Genomic DNA, 18486 nt, shown 5'->3' on the forward strand with positions numbered 1-18486 from the left:
TTAACTGCTCCACTGTGCTGATTTATGATGGCCTTCTTCCAGAAACCAAGATCATTTTTTCAGAGTGATATGAAAGGTAAAGGAATACAGGGTTGAGGAGAGAAAAGGCTTCAAATCTTCATTGTGTAGAGGGGGAACACAAGACAACTAGCAAAACACAGTAGGATTATCTTGGGATTGAGAAATCCAGTAAGATTAATAATTATGAATTTATAATGCCACAAACATACTCTGTTTTGTCATTTTTTTCCCATTAGTGCTCAGCCACCTTGATGTCAGCACAATGCAAACAGATAATGAGGTTCACAAACAATTATTAATTATGAAGGAAAAAGGCATCTTTGTAACTAAACATCTGGCAGCTAGCACCTTAACCAAGTGATCAAAGATAAGGCTACCAACAGTGGGACAAGGAGATATTATGTATCCTCTGATATGACACAATAAGCAAACGACATCAACTATGAAGCATTCTTGCCAAAAATGTAACATGGACCTAATCATAAGGCCAAACCTAGACAAATTTTTAAAATCTAGTATATAAGACATCCTACTAGACAACTGGCCTGAGCTCTTCAAAAAAGTCAGTGTCATGGTTTAAGAGGGTGAAGAGATGGTGGGATTATTCTAAGATTAAGAGACTAACGAGACATAAAAAGCAAAAAATATAATGCATGAACCTCAATTTGATCCTAGATTAAAAAAAAAAAAGACATCTTGGAGACATTTAGAGAATTCTGATTCTAGATTTTACATGAGATGATAATATGAAATTATTATAGGGATTTCTCTGGTGGTCCAGAGATTAAGAGTCCACCATGCAGTGCAGGGGATGCGGGTTGGATCCCTGGTCAGAGAACTAAGGTCCCACATGCCATGGAGCAAATAAGCCCACATGTCGCCCTAGTCAGGTTTCTGTGTGCCATAACTACTGAAGGCCGCACAGAGCAACTCCTGAGCCCGTGTGCGGCAACTGGAGAGCCTGTGCACTATAACCAAAGATCCCACATGATGCAGTGAAGACCAGGTGTGCCACAACTAAGACTTGACATAGCCAAATAAATAAATTAAATATTTTTATTGTAATTAAAAGCCAAAAGTGATATTAAAAAAGAAATTAGTATAAATTTTCTTCATGATGTATTGTGGTTATCATGTAAAAGAATTCCTTGTTTTTAAGAAGTACAGGCTAAAGTATTCAGAGGTAAAGTGCCTGATGTCTGTGACTTATTCTCAAATAGTTCTGGAAAAAAAAATGTGTATGTGAATGTGCATAAGTGATATGCACTTAAATATATGAATGAAAGACTGAGAAAGCATAAATGTGGGAAAATGTTAACAATATTTTGCATGTTTGTTATTCTTAACAAAATAATTCCACACCTGGAATCCTGTACCAAAAAAATACAAAACGTATGGGGAAAAATGATGCATGAAGATGTTCATCACAGTATTATTTATAACAGCAAAAAAATATAAGCAACTTTAAAATCCCAGCAATAGCAGAATGGTTAAGTATATACCATGATAAAACCGCTTAATAGAATGTTACTTATTGGTCTCTTAAAATCTTCTACTTTAAATTTTAAGGGTGGCTGGCTGTGTTTTTTCCTGCTTTCTATTTGTCTTTATTTCTATTTTTTATGCTAAGCAAACACTATTTATGTAGAGAAATATCAACCAATTTATTCTGTAAAGAACAGTAAACATGTTTACCTAGTCAAAAACTATTAATTAGTGAAAAGAAACTATTTTTTACATTCAGGATTACTCTTTTATAAGGTTTTACAACTGTATAACTTAAAATTCTAAATGATCAAATGAAAACACTTGTAAAATCCTAAGGATATATAAGTTCTACTTTTCAGTCTGATTAGAAAACTGACTATTAGTAATCTGCTAAATTATTTGAAAAAATATCCTAACGGTAATTTAAAAATTGTTAAATATGAAAATCTCCAATGTTGGAAAATGTCATTTTTCTATTCACCCAAATCAAGTACGAATCACGATTGGTACATGTTATGCATGGCTGAGTCCCTTCAATGTTCACCTGAAACTACCGCAACATTACTAACTGGCTATACTCCAACACAAAAAGTTAAAAAAAAAAAGAATTACCATTGATGATTTTACTGGTAATTCTAATTATTGGTTCTAAGTGAAAAAGACAATTTGGGTTCTCTGTGAAAATACTTATTTCACGTTCATAAATTTGCTTTATTGTAAATCTGACTAATAATATTCTAATTAAAGGTAAATTTTTAAAACTTCTATATTTAAATGCCCTAGCATTCTTTTTAAAAATCCCTTTAATATTTATTTAAGAATATAAAAATCATCTATAAAACACATTCCAGTTTGAAAAGAATAATCCAAATAAATATACCTCACACTATTAGCCAGGGTTTGTTACTCTATTTAGTTAAGTATCTAGAGACCACATAGGAATCAACTCTCATATTATTGATTCAGAACATTTTTTTAGGATCTCATTTTTATTTATGTTTTATTGGAGGATAATTGCTTTACAATGCTGTAGTGATCTCTGACATACATCAATGTGAATCAGTCATAATTATATACATTTCCCTTCCCTCCTGAGCCTCCCTCCCATCTCATTTCACCCATCTAGGTCATCACAGAGTGCCAGGCTGGGCTCCCTGTGTTATATAGCAGTTTCCCACTAGTTACCTGTTTTATACATGATAGTTTATATATGTCAATGCTACTTTCTCAATTTGTCTAACCTTCTCCTTCCCCTGCTGTTTCAACCAAACCATTCTCTACATTTGCATCTCCATTTCTTCTCTGTAAACAGGTTCATCAGTACTATTTTTTCTAGATTCCATATATGTGTATTAATAGACAATATTTGTTTTTCTCTTTCTGACTTACTTCACTCTGTATAACAGGCTCTAGGTTCATTCACCTTGCTACAACTGACTCAAATTTGTTCCTTTTTATGGCCGAGTAATATTCCATTGTATATATGTACCACAACTTCTTTATCATTCACCTGTTGAGGGACAGCTAGGTTGTGTCCATGTCCTGGCTATTGTAAACAGTGCTACAATGAACACTGGGATGTATGTGTCTTTTAGAATTGTGGTTTTCTCAGGGTATATGCCCAGTAGTGGGATTGCTGGATCATATGGTAGGTTTATTCCTAGTTTGTTAAAGAATCTCCATACTGTTCTCCACTGTGGCTGTATCAATTTACAATTCCACCTAGCCCTATTATTTCTACGGATATTCAAATAGAAACTTAAATTCAGAATAAAGAAAAACATTCAAAACCTAAACTTATTATTTAGGGGGAGACACTTAGGTGGCAATACTATCCCAAAAAAGTAAGATTAGGAGACAGGTTAGTTTTAAAGGAGAGGAAAGGGAGTTGTAACTACAAAGGTACATGGAATTTCTGGGCTAATTTTCTATTTTATACCTGAATAGTGGTTATATAAAAACATATTAAATTATAATGAATAATTTATTAAACAGTTTACCCTTTATCCATTTTTTGGTAGATGCATTATATTTCACAGTAAAAATAAAGAGTAGAGGACAGCTAAATGAAGATCTCCACCTAATCCAACATTCTATTGATGATATATATACCATCCCTGCTAAAATACATGCATAAGGTTTTTTCTTTTTTCTTTTTTCTTTTTTTTTTGTGGCCACACCTCAAGGGATCTTAGTGGGATCTTAGTTTCCTGACCAGGGATCAAACTGGTGCCCCTTGCAGTGGAAGCAAGGAGTGTTAACCTCTGGACTACCAGGGAAGTCTCATCTAAGCTTTTCTTTTTTACTATGATTCATTTACTTGTCTACAATAGGTCCTAGCTGCAGCATGTAGAATCTTCAATCTTCACTGCAGCATGCAAACTCTTGGTTGCAGCAAATGGGATCTAATTCCCTGACTGGGACTCCAACCAGGGCCCTCTGCATTGGGAAAGCAGAATCTTAGCCAATTGGACCATCAGGGAAGTTCTCACCTAAGCTTTTTAGAATCATCCAACAGTCTATTTACAAAATGTCCCCTTCTAAGCTATGAATTATTACTCTACTATTCATTTAATTTACACGGGAAAATAGTTGCTGATTGATGTACTCAAAGTTTAAAAATTATCACTCCCAGAAAATAAAAATTATATCACATTTCTTCTGTAGTACTTATCATACATGTAAAAATTTGTAATTATGAAAAAAAAAACTCAGCAAAACCACAACAGAAAAAAAATTATTTTTCAAATTTTGTTCGATTTAAATTTTCAACAAAAGCAGTTTTTCAATGAATGCATAAATATAAGTGATATAACTTGGCTAAATTCAAAACTCAGAAAAAAAAATAATCACTCCTCAAAACATGGTGTCCTATTTTTAGATTCTAGAAACTGACAGCTGGAATGAATGCAATGTTTTAGTTTATTTTTTCATAATTTAATTTTAGTATTTCTTGTCCTTCAAAAAAAAAAGGGAGGTGCAGGAAATAAAAATATGCTACCACAAAACATGCCTCTTTGGCACAAAGATTATTTTGAACTGAAAGCAACTGAGAGTAGATGCCAAAAAGGCTCCCTGTCCACTCATTGCTTGCCTAAAAGCAGGTTTAGACTATTTATCACCAGAGACTCTTTATCAGCCCAGGAATATAATTCACATAACAAGCCTTACTAATCAAACATTATCTCCTATTAGTTTCCCCCATATACGTTCTGTTTCACAGTTCGCCATCCTTGGAATAGCAAATCTTTTTCCTCTGTCTTATCACTTCTCTAGAAATTTATTGTCCTTCGTTAATACACTATATAAGCCTAAGCTGTAACTCCTCCTTTGAGTTACTCCTTATAGAATTTCTCCCATGTATATGCACACTGCATGTGTTGAATAGATTCTGTTTGTTTTTCTTTTATTTATCTGTATTTTGTCTGTCCAATTATGGCCCCAGTCAGAAAACCACTGCGGGGTAGAGGTTTGTGTCCTTCCTCCTCCAGGACAAAATAAATGAACACATCACAGAAAAGACACATGAATAGCCAATATGTATGGCTCAGTATCATTAATCTCATCTTTCTGGTCTTTTAAAAACAGTTTGTCTTTTCAAAAAATGGGAAAGGGAGCAAAATATTTCAACAGATACTTTAGAAAATATACAAAATAACAATAGACACATGAAAAGATGCTCAATATCATTCATCAACAAAATGCAATTATTACCACAATTAGATATCACCACATGGGACTTTCCTAGTGACCCAGTGGCTAAGATTCTGCACTCAAATGCAGTGGGCATGGGTTTGATCTCTGATCAGGGAACCAGACCCCACATGCAGCAACTAGGCCTATGTGCTGCAACCACTGAACCCACACAAATAGCCCACATGCTGCAACCAAGACTCAGTAGAGCCAAAACGAACAAATAAATAAATAAATTTTTTAACATAGCTCTTAAAAAAAAGAGATATCACCACACATATATTATAAGGGATGATGACAGAGACTGACCATACAAGTCCTGACAGGAAGATTGAGGAAGTAAAACTCTACTGCATTGCTTGTGCAAATGTAAATTGACACAATTACTTCTGGAAAACATTTGGCAGTTTCTTAACAAAGTTGAAAATGTACTTTCAATGACTCAACAACCCATCTCCTAGGTATTTACCCAAAAGACATAAAAATGTGTCCATACAGGCACTTGTACATGAGTGTGCACACAGCAGTTTTATTCATTGTAGTATTCATTTTTCACAGAACTAGAACAAAAATATTTTATATTTGTATAGAAACATAAAAGACCCCAAACAGGCAAGGCAATCTTGAGAAAGAAAAACAGAGCTAGAGGAATCAGGCTCCCTGACTTCAGACTATACCACAAAGCTACAGTAATTAGAAGAGTAGATATTGGCACAAAAACAGAAATACAGATTAATGGAATAGAACAGAAAGCCCAGAAATAAATTCACACACTTACAGTCAATTAGTCCATGATAAAGGAGGCAATAAATACACAATGGAGAAAGACAGTCTCTTCAATAAGTGGTGCTGGGAAAACTGGATGGCTATATGTAAAGTATAAAATTAGAACATTCTCTAACACCATATACAAAAAGAAACTCAAAATGGACTAAAGCTCTAAATGTACGATTGGACACTATAAAACTCTTAGAGGAAAACATAGGCAAAACACTCTTTGACATAAATCACAGCAGTATCTTTTTGGATTCACCTCCTAGAGTAATTGAAATAAAAACAAAAATAAACAAATAGGACCTAATTAAATTTAAAAGCTTTTGCATAGCAAAGGAAATCATAAACAGAATGAAAAGACAACCCACAGAACGGGAGAAAATATTTGCAAGTGATGAGACAGACAAGGGATTAATCTCCAAAATATACAAACAGCTCATGCAGCTCTATATAAAAAAAAAAAAAAATCAAACAACCCAATCAAAAAATGAGTATAAGACCAAATTAGACATTTATCCAAACAATACATATAGATGGCCAAGGAGCATATGAAAAGATGGTCAACATCACTAATTATTACAGATAAGCAAATCAAAGCTACAATGAGGTATCATCTCACACTGGTCAAAATGGCTATCATCAAAAAATCTACAAACAATAAATGCTGGAGAGTGTGTAGAGAAAAGGAAACTCTCCTAAACTTTTGGTTGGAACATAAATTGGTACAACCACTCCAAAGGACAGTATGAAGATTCATTAAAACAAATACAAAAACAAAAACAGAACTGCCGTATGATACACCACTGCCACTCCTGAACATAAATCAAAAAAAAAATCATAATTTGAAAAGATACATGCACCCCAATGTTCACTAAAGACTATTTAACAATAGCCAAGATATGGAGGCAACTTATATGTCCACTGACAGAGGAATAGATAAAGAAAATGTGGTACAAATATACAATAGAATATTACTCAGTCCCAAAGAAGAAAGATCCATCTGCAAAGGCATGGATTGATATAGAAAATACTGTACTTAGTGATACAATTCAGACTGAGAATAACAAGTACTATGTGAATGTAAAAAATGATACAAATGAATCTATACACAAAATAGAAAAGACTCACAGAAACAGAAAACAAATTTATGGTCACCAAACAGGAGAAGAAGGAAAAGAGGGACAAATAAGGATTATGAGATTAACAAATACAAACTACCATACATAAAACAGATAAGCAACAAGGATTTATTGTATAGCACAGGGAATTATATTCAATGTCTTCTAATAATCTACAATAAAATACAATCTGAAAACATATACAACTGAATCACTTGGCTATACACACAAAATTAATTCAATATTATAAGTCAATTATACTTCAACTTTTAAAATTACTGATCACAGATTACCATAACAAATATAATAATAGTGAAAAGGTTCTGAAATATTGCAAGAATTACCAAAATGTGACAGAGACACAAAGTAAGTAAATGTTTTTTTGAAACACAGTGCCAATAGATTTGCTCAATGCAGGGTTGCCTGCAACAGTTTGTGAAAAACAGAGATCAGTTCAAGATGGCAGGGTAGAAGACACGCTCTCACCATTTCTTATGAGAGCATCAAAATCACAACTGCTGAACAACCATCAACAGGGAGACACTGGAACCCACCAAAAAAGATAACCCATATCCAAAGACAAAGGAGAAGTCCCAATGAGACAGTAGGAGGGACACAATTACTATAAAATCAATTTGTAAAAAATGCAGTATCTGCAAAGTGCCAATAAAATGAAGCACAATAAAATAGAGTATGCTTGTATCTTATGAGTAATGTCCTTATAAAAAATGGCAGAAACAGATATACACAAAAGGAAGACAATATGAAGACATACAGGGAAAATGTGTAAATATGGAGGACTGAATGCCTGAAGAAAAGAGGAGGGAGACATGGAACAGATTATTCCCTACTGCCTTCAAAGGAAGCATAGCCTTGCTGACATCTTGACTCACATGAAATGTAAATAGATCAAGTAACCTAATCAAAGGTAGACACTGTGAAAGCAGCTTATAATAAAATAAAAAACAAGATCTTCTATGTTCTGAATGTATGTGTGTATGTGTGCTAAGTCGCTTCAGTTGTGTCAAACTCTGTGCAACCTTATGAACTGTAGCCCACCAGGCTCCTTTGTCCATGGGATTCTCCAGGCCAGAATACTGGAGTGGGTTGTCATGCCCTTCTCCAGGGGACTTTCCCGCCCCAGGGATCAAACCCAAGTCTCTTAACGTCTCCTGCATCGGCAGGCTGGTTCTTTACCAGTAGCTCCACCTAGGAAGCACTCTGAATGTATGTCTCCCCTCAAAATTCATATTTTGAAATTCTAACCCCCAAAAGTGATGGTATTAGGAGGTGGGGACTTTGGGAAGAGTATGAGGGTAAAGCCCTCATATATGGGATTAGTGCTCATAAAAAAAAGGTCAAGAGAAGGCTCCTTCCACTCTTTGAGGACACAACAAAAAGATGTCCATCCGTGAACCAGGAAGCCTTCATCAGATACTGAATCTGGAAGTACTATGATCCTGGGCTTCTCAGGCTCCAGAATCATGAGAAATAAATGTTTTTGTTTATATGCCACCTACTCTTATAGTATTTTGTTATGGTAGTCGAAAAAGACTAAGATAAGATCCAACTGTATGCCTCGAACAGAGACACACTTTGGACTCAAAGAAATAAATAGGTTCAAAGTAACATGATGGAAAAAGTATACCATGCAAACAGCAACCTTAAGACACGTAGAGTGGCTATACCAGTATTAGACAAAATAAACTTTAAAGAAAAAAATAACATCAAGTGTGTGTAGAAACAATGAGGAATAATTCATTGACAAAAGGGTTAATTCATCAGTGGGATACACTGACTATAAACATGCATGCGTGCTCAGTTGCTTCAGTGGTGTCTTGACTCTTTGCAACCCTAAGGACTGCAGCCCACCAGGCTTCTCTGTCCACAGGGATTCTCCAGGCAAGAAAACTGGAGTGGGTTGCCATGCCCTCCTCCAGGGGATGTTCCTCACCCAGGGATCAAACCCATGTCTCCTGTCTCCTGCATTTGCAAGTAGGTTCTTTACCACTAGCGCCACCTGGGAAGCCCGACTATAAAATACATATATAATAAGACGACAAACTCATTAAGCAAAAACTAACAGAAAGGAGAAATTAACAATTCAACAATAATAGCTCAATATTTAAAACTCCCGTCTTGATAGAACAATGGGACAAAAAAAATCACAGAGGCTTGAATAACACTATCAACCAACTCAATCTAAAAGACATCTAGAGGCACTCTAATAAATAGAAACAAAATGCACATTCTTCTCAAACACATGGAACATTCTCCAAGAAAGACCATATGCCAGGCCACAAACAAACCTCAGTAGATTTACAGGAAGTGAAATCATATAAAACATTCTCAGATCACAATGGAATTCAATTAACAACAACAGAAAAGTCATCAGAATGTAATGTACAGCATTGTGACTATGGTTAATAATACTATAATGTATATTTGAAAGCTGCTAAAATATAAAACTTAAAACTTGTCATCACAAAAAAATTGTGACTGTGAGTGACAGATGTTAACTACACTTACTGTGGTGATCACCTCACAATATATACAAGTGTAGAATCATTATGTTGCATACCTGAAACTAATATAATGTTATATGTCAATTATATCAATAAAAGAATATCTTTGAAATTTAAAAATACATAGAAATTAAACAATACACACTTTCAAAGCAAGTGAATTAATCATACCAGAAACTAGAAAATACTTTTGCTTAAAAAAAGAAAATCACAAAACACCAAAATTTATGAGGTGCACCTAATAGAGTGCTCAGAATAAAATTTAAAACTAAACACCTATATTAGAAAAGAAGACAGATATCAGCTCTCAAATCAATAACCTAACTATATATCTTAAGAAATTATAAAAAAAGCACAAACTATGTCCAAATCAAGAAGAAAATAAGATTATAGTGGAAATAAATGAAATTATATATAGAAAACCTGCAGAGAAAACTGATAAGACCAAAACTTGGTACTTCGAAAAGATCAAGAAAATCTACAATTATCCAGGTAGACTGAACCAAAAAACAAAAAACACCCAAATTATTAAAATTAGGAATGAAAGAACAGTCATCACCAGCAATATTGCAGAAATTTTAAACAGTGATAGAATACTATGAACAAATGTATGCCAACAAATTAGATAACTTAAAATACACAAATTTCTAGAAAAATAGAAGCTGCCAAAACTGACTTATTTTTAAAAAGTAGAAAATTTCAAAAGACTTATAACAAGCAAAAATCTGAATTTGTGTAATTTGAAAGCTTCACAGATACACACACATATGCATGCAAGCACATTCACCACCAATAACCAAATGGCTTCACTGGTGAATTTTATCAAACACTTAAGAATTAATCACAATCCTTCAGAAACTCTTCTGGAAAACAAAGTAAGAGAGAATACTTTTCAGCTCATCTTAAATGCCATTATTAGTCTCACTCCAAGGCCAGACAGAGACAACATTAGAAAACAGCAGATTATTTTCCCTTCTGAATACAAACATAGATATCCTCAATATAAATCCTAGCAAACTGAAACCAGTAACAAATAAATGGGATCATAAATCAAGATAAAGTGGGATTTATCCCAGGAATAGAAAGTTGGTTTAAGATCTAAAAATCAATTTATGTAATATATTATATTAATAAAGGATACAAATTATATGATATAAATGCAGGAAAAACATTTGACAAAATCAACACACATTCATCACAAAAAGCCTCCAACAAATTAAGAACACAAAGGAACTTCCTCAACACAAAAAAGGGCATGTCTGAGTCTATTTCAGCTACAACAAAACATCACAGACTCAGCAGCTTACAAATAGCAAACATTTATTTCTCACAGTTCTGGAGGCTGGGAAGTCCAAGATCAGGGTGCCAGCCAACACGGTCAGCTCTTAGGTTAAAGTCCTCCTCTGGGCTGTAGACTGCAGACTCCTCAAAGTGTCCTCATGTGGTAGAGGGCACCAGGAAACTCTGAGAGGTCTCTTTTATAAAAAGAGCACTAATCCCATTCATGAGGGCTCTACCCTCATATCTGAAGCACTCCCTCAAAGGCCCCACCTCCAAATATCATCAAATTGGGTATTAGGATATCAGTATATGGATTGCTGGAATATACAGATGTTTAAACCATACCAGGGAATCTATAAAAAACCTATAGCTAACATCATACTTAATGGTGAAATATTAAACGATTTCCCTCTGAGACTGGGAACAAAGCAAAGATTTCTACTCTCACCACTTCCATTCAGTTCAGTTGCTCAGTCGTGTCTGACTCTTCCATTATACGTTGTATATTCTAACTAGGACAATCAGGCAAGGGGGAAAAAATTAAAGGCCTACAGTTGAAAAGGAAGAAGTAAAGTCATATTTATCTGCAAGTGACATGATCTTGTATATATATCCCAAGAAATCTACTAAAAACTTCTAGAACTAATAAGACAAACGGGGTCACAGTATATAAATCTGGGCTAATATATATAAATCAATGGGATTTCTATACACTAGTAATGAAACATCTGAAAATAAATTTAAGAAAACATTTCCATTCATAAGAGCATCAAAAGAAGAAAATACTTGGGAATAAGTTCAACAATAAATGTCCAAGACACACTGAAAGTTATAAAATATTGTTGAAAGAAATTGAATAAGATCTAAATAGATGGAAAAATATATTCATGAACCACAAGACTTAATTTGTTAAGATGGCAATACTCCCCAAGTTGGTCTGCAGATTTTCAACATGTCCTCTATCAAAATTGTTGGCTGTTTTCCTAAAAATGACAACCTGATTGTAAAATTCAGCTCCTCAGCTCCTCCCCTGGTAGTCCAATGGTTAAGAATCCATCTTGCGATGCAAAGGACATTGGTTTGATCCCTGGCCTGGGAAGATCCCAGATGCCGAGAAGCAGCTAAGCCCATGCATCACAACTTCTGAGCCAGGGCTCTAGAGCCCACAAGCTGCAACTACTGAGCCCATGTGTCTAGAGCCTGTGCTCTACAACAAGAGAAGCCACTGTGATGAGAAATCCATGCACAGCAATGAAGAGTAGTCCCACTTTCCACAACTAGAGATAGCCCAAAGACCCATCACAGCAACAAAGACCCATCACAGCCCCAAAATAAAATAAATAAATATTTTTAAAAAATAAAATTCAGCTGAAAATGCAAAAAGCCCAGAACAACCAAAACAATCTTGAAAAGGGACTTCACTGGCAATGGTTAAGTCTTCATACTTCCTCTGCAGGGAGCATAGGTTTGATCCCTGGTCAGGGAACCAAGATCCCACATGTCACGTGGTAAAGCCAAAAAAAGGTTTTTTTAAAAAATTGTTTTAAATCTTGAAACTACTATAAAGTTGGAAGACTCACATTTTCCAATTTCAAAACTTACCACAAAGTTACAATACAGTGTGCAGTACACAGTGGTACTGAGGTAAAAACAGACATATAGATCAATGGACTAGAATCTCAAATCCAGAAATAAACCCATATATTAACGTTAACTGATTTTCAACAAAGGTAGCAAGAAAAACTGGTACCTCTTCAACAACTGTTGCTGGGAAAACTGCATATTCACAAACAAAGATATAAATTTGGATGCCTATCTCATGCCATACCTAAAATTAAATCAAAATGGATAAAAGACCTAAATCTAAGAGCTAGAACTATAAAAATTCTTAGAAGAAAACCCAAGAGTAAATCACCATGACCTCAGATTAAGCAACAGTTTCTTAGATATGACAACAAAAGCACAGCAACACAAGAAAAATAGATAAATGGGATTTCATCAAAGTGAAAAAAACTTTTGTGCTTCAAAGGACACCATCAATAAAGTGAAAAGCTGAGTGACAGAAAATACTTGCAAGCCATATATCTAATAAGGACTTGTCTCCAGAAGATGAAAAAAAAAAAAAAAACCACCTCTTAAACTCAACAATAAAAAGATAAACAGCACAATTTTTTAACAGGAAAAGGATCTAAACAAACATTTCTCCGCAGATATACATATGACCAACAGGCACGTAAAAAGACACTCAATGTCTTAGGAAACATTTATTAAGACCACAATGAAACATCATTTCATACCCACTAGGACAACTATAGAAAAAAAGGAAGGAAGGAAGGGAAGGAGCGAGGGAAAGCAAATATTGGTAAGGACAGAGAGTCCCTGATACATTTATTTACTAAGACAGTTCACTTGAAAGGTGAGAATTCAGACTAAATAGCTTACAAAGAGCTCTGATATAAGTTCAAGAATTCCAATTAGTCATCTAACTTGTGCCAACTCCCAATAATTTTAATTTTTACTTTGTTACCGTCATTTTTTATTCATTTACTGTTCTTAAAAAATATATTCTTTTGCAAAATAACTTTTTAAGCATTTACTGTTGTCTAATACTAAAAATTTAGCTCTGAATTCCTTCTAGTAAAAATTATAATTTGAATCCCACAGCTATTTAATTTCAGCATATCCATTACTCATTAATACTATGACTATAGGACTGCAGTTGCTAACTGGAGCAGTTTTTTTCACTACAGACCACAAATGATGAACCCAGCATGTTAAGGAGTTTATATATAACCCTTGCTTAATTAGATAAATCTTGCCAGATGTTCCAAACACACAAACAAGGAGTTAAGATGACTGAGAATCACAGAAAGTCAGAGCTTAGATGCAACCATAAAGGCCACTGAAGTCAATCACTGTATTTTAGAAGTTGTGGTAACTGAGACCCAAAAAGGTTAAATGAATCATTCATGGTCACACTCTACATAGCATAAAGACCATCCTGTGTCACACACATACATGTATCTTACCTTTCTGGTGATATCTTAGAAGTGACAGGATGACCACGTACACCTTTTTTACTTTTATGGTCTAGAGAGAGGACCTTATTTCTTAGGCTCCTTTTCCACTAAGAAAAAAAAAAAAAAAATGGAATTTGGAATTTCAATAATAGAGAACACAACAATTAAAAGGCACTTAAATTTTCTTTTTATTTAGAAATTAAAGATAAACAGCCAAACTCATAAAGGTTCACAGAGGGGTAAAAATGCAACCTATAAAAAAACCTGGCATCTTTTGCTGGTGGAGAAACAAAAGCCCACTAAATAATAGAAGAAAGACATTTAAAAATATAAAGGTAACTTTAGTCAGGAAATCGGCATTTTAAAATTCAAAAGCTTACATAACCGAAAGATGGTAAATGTGTTTAAGGACATATAAAAATAATTACATGTCAAATTAAATAGAATCTGCAACTCTGAAGTAACTGCATTTATAAAAAACTAGAAGGGATTACATGGAGAAGGCAATGGCACCCCACTCCAGTACTCTTGCCTGGAAAATCCCATGGATGGAAGAGCCTGGTAGGCTGCAGTCCATGGGGTCGCTAAGAGTCGGACACGACTGAGCGACTTCACTTTCACTTTTCGCTTTCATGCATTGGAGAAGGAAATGGCAGTGTTCTTGCCTGGAGAATCCCAGGGACAGGGGAGCCTGTTGGGCTGCCGTCTATGGGGTCGCATAGAGTCAGACATGACTGAAGCGACTTAGCAGCAGCAGAAGGGATTACAACTAATTCCCTATAAACTGTTACATGGAGAAACTTTATGAAAGAGTCAGATATCTTATTAACACTGTTTAAATTTAATCTAACTAGAAACAACAGTTAAAACTGATTTAGTTAATATACAACAGTGTGAGTCTAGACAAAAAAATTATTTATCTTCTCTTTACATTAGTTTCCTTACGTGGTAAGAGTTGTGTGTGTGTGCTCAGTCATGTCCAACTATTTGCAACTCCATGGACTATAGCCCACCACGCTCATCTGTCCATGGGATTTCCCAGGCAAGAATACTAGAGTAGGTTGCCATTTCTTCCCAGGGGATTTTCGCAACCCAAGGATAGAAACTGCATCTCTTGCTTCTCCTGCATTGGTAGGCAGATTCTTATATACACACACACACAATGGAACATTACTTGGCCATAAAAAATGAAATAATAACATCTGCAGCAACATGGATGCACCCAGTGATTATCATACTAGGTGAAATAAGGCAGAAAGAGAAAGACAAATACTTTGTGATATCACTTACATGTGGAATCTAAAATATGACACAAATGAACTTATTTATGGAACAGAAACAGACTCAGGGACATAGAAAACACTTATGGTTACTAAAGGAGAAAGGGGGTAGAGGAGGGAAAAAGTAGGAGTTTTGGATCAGAAGTACAAAGTACTACATATAAAATAAACAACAAAGTTCTACTGTATAGCACAGGGAATATACTCATATCCTGTAACAAGCCATAATGGAAAAGAATATCAAAAAGAATATGTATACATCTGTACAACTGAATCACTTTTATGTCCACTTGAAACTAACATAACAATGTAAATCAACTACAATTCAATTTTAAAAAATACTGTCTTCCTCAAAGAGGTATCTATATACCCAGGTTCAAAGCAGCACTGTTCACCACAGCCACAAGGTGGAAAAACTCAAGTGTCCCATCAATAATAATAAAATGTGGCATATACATAAGTAAGGAATATTACTTACCCTTACAAAAAAAAAAAAAGGAAATTCTGATATACATTACAACATGGATGAACTCTGTGAGGTAATAAAAAATACTCATATTGGTCTCTGCCCACGGTTCCTGACACAGAACTCCTAAAATCCTTGTAATTTCCTTGGTAATAAGAGCATCTTTTGCTGTAATATTGGTTTTAATCCCAATTCCTGTCACAGGGCTTCTAAAACCCTGGTTAATTTCCTGGGTGACAGGAGTGTCTTTTGTACTAATGAAGTGACTCTAGGTGAGCTTCTGGATAGGGGCTAGTCACCAGAAAGACCAAGTCAGTATTATGAGCTTAGAATTCTCATCTTTGCCTCCCATTCCCGGAGAGGGGAGAGAAGCTGGAAACAGAGTTAATTATCGGTCATGTCTATGTGAGGAAGTCTCCATTACAATCCCAACAGTATGAGGTTTGAAGATCTTTCAGGCTGGTGAAACCCATCCACATACCAGGAAGGCGACAATCCCGCCTCCACAGAGAAGAAACTCCTGCAACTCAGGACCCACCAGACCTTGCTCTATGCATCTCTTCATTTGGCTGCTCATCTATATTCCTTTTTTTTTTTTTTTTTTTTCATCTATATTCTTTATCATGTCCTTTAATAAGCTGGAAAATGTACATATGTGTTTCCCTGAGTTCTGTAAACTGTTCTAGCATAAATTAATCCAACCTGAGGAGGAAGTCATGGGAACCTCAGATTTATATCCAGCTGGTCAGAAGCACAGATGACAACCTGGACTTGTGACTGGCATCTGAAGTAGAGTGGAAGCAGTCTTGGGACTGAGCCCATAACCTGTGGGATCTAAAACTATCTCCAGGCAGTGTCAGAATTGAGATAAACTGCAGGACACCCAGCTCATGTCCCAGAGGACTGTTTGGTGGGGGAAAACCCACACACATGTGGTGGGATAAGTGTTGTGAAAATGATAGTAGTCTGAGAATAAAGGAGAAACACAGGAGGAAGAGGGTTTTTCCCAAAGCGATGACATTAGGCTAAGTGAAATAAGCCAGTAACAAAAAGACAAATACTCTATGATTCTAATTATACAAAGTATGTAGAGTACATAAAGACAGAAAATAGCTTGTACACAGAAATAGAAAACAGACTACATCAAGCTAAAAAAATGTCTGCACAGGAAAGAAAACCATCAACAACATGAAAAAGCAACCTATAGAACTGGAAAAATTATCTGTGAAACACATATCTGATAAGAGGTTAATATCTAAAATATACAAAGAACTCATACAATTCTATAGCAAAAACATATAATTTTACAATGAGCAGAGGATTTGAACATTTTCCCAAAAGAGACATACATATGGCCAACAGGTATGTGAAAAGGTACCTAATATCACTAAACATCAAGGAAATTCAAATCAAAACCACAGTGAGCCATCACCTCACACCTGGTAGAATGGCTCTTATCAAAAAGACAAGACATAAAGAGTTGGCAAGGATAAGCAGAAAAGGAAACTCTTGTGTACTGCTGGTAGGAATGTAAATTGGCAGAGACACTATGGAAAACAGTACAGAGGTTCCTCAAAAAAATTATAAAAATCACCATATGATCTAGCAATTCTACTTCGACTTCTGAGTATTTATCCTTAGGAAACAAATCACTAACTGAAAAAAATTATCGACAACCCTTGTTCACTGCATTAATTATTTACAATAACCAAGAGGTGTAAACAATCTAAGTGTCCATCAGTGGATGAATGGATAAACAAAACATGTTATATACATAAACACACACACACACACATGGAATATTATTCAACCATAAAAAAGAAGGAAATCTTGCCATTTGCAATAGCACAGGTACGCTTTCAGGGCATTATATTAAGTGAAATAAGTCAGAGAAAAAATACCATATGATCTCACTTAGATGCAGAATTTTTTTTTAACTCATCAGTACAGAGAACAGATTTGTGGTTGCCAGAGGCAGAGGTTGACAGTTGAGGAAAATGGGTGAAGATGGTCAAAAAGTACAAATTTCCAGGTATAAGATAAGTAAGTCCTGGGGATATAATGTACAGCGTGTTGACTTAGTGAACAAAACTGTACTATATATTTGAAAGTTGCTAAATGAGTTATGAGATGGTTGGATGGCATCACCAACTCAATGGACATGAGTTTGAGTGAGCTCTGGGAGTTGGTGATGGAAAGGGAAGCCTGGCGTGCTGCAGTCCATGGGGGTAGCAAAGAGTTGGATAAGACTGAGTGACTGAACTGAACAGAGTAGATCTTAAAAGTATCATCATGGGGAAAAAAAATTGTAACTATTAACATGTATGGTGATGAATGTTAACTAAATTTACTGTGGCAATAATTTTGCAATTTAAATATGTATCAATCATTACAGCTTTCAGTGACAGTGAAGCTGGGGAGATTCCAGCCAGGAAAAGAATGTCAGATCTCATTGTCCTCCTAGGTTGTTGTTTTTTTTCAGCTGTGCTGGGTCTTCATTACTACATCCAGGCTTTCTCTACTTGCAGAGAGTGGGGGCCACTCTCTAGCTGCAGTGCATGGGCTTTTCATTGTGGTGGATCCTCTTGTGGAGCTTGGGCTTTAGGTGAGTGGCCTTCAGTAGCTGCTGCACGTGAGCTTAGTAATTGTGGTGCATGGGCTTAGCTGCCCTGAGCCATGCGGGATCTTCCTGGACCAAGGATCAAACTGGTGTTCCCTGCATTGCAAGGCGGATTCTTAACCACAAGACCATCAGGGAAGCCCCTTCCTAGATTTTTGATGCTCTCCTGAAGCCCTTGGATAGAATGGCTTGATCCCAAA

The 18486-nt window shown here is 35.4% G+C and overlaps 1 protein-coding gene across 11 annotated transcripts in view; it reads right to left on the reverse strand.

Moving 5' to 3' along the window:
* The window catches only part of SENP7 (SUMO specific peptidase 7), a 184947-nt gene that overhangs the window by 93110 nt on the left and 73351 nt on the right, over window positions 1–18486 (reverse strand). For all 11 annotated transcript variants that reach the window (XM_044941267.2, XM_044941279.2, XM_044941309.2 and 8 more), the window contains one exon: window positions 13930–14027. In XM_044941267.2, the coding sequence (XP_044797202.2) occupies window positions 13930–14027 (98 nt within the window). The remainder of the gene's footprint in view (window positions 1–13929; window positions 14028–18486) is intronic.

This window comes from Bubalus bubalis, chromosome 1 (genome assembly GCF_019923935.1).
Source record: "Bubalus bubalis isolate 160015118507 breed Murrah chromosome 1, NDDB_SH_1, whole genome shotgun sequence".
Classification (NCBI taxonomy): Eukaryota; Metazoa; Chordata; class Mammalia; order Artiodactyla; family Bovidae; genus Bubalus; species Bubalus bubalis.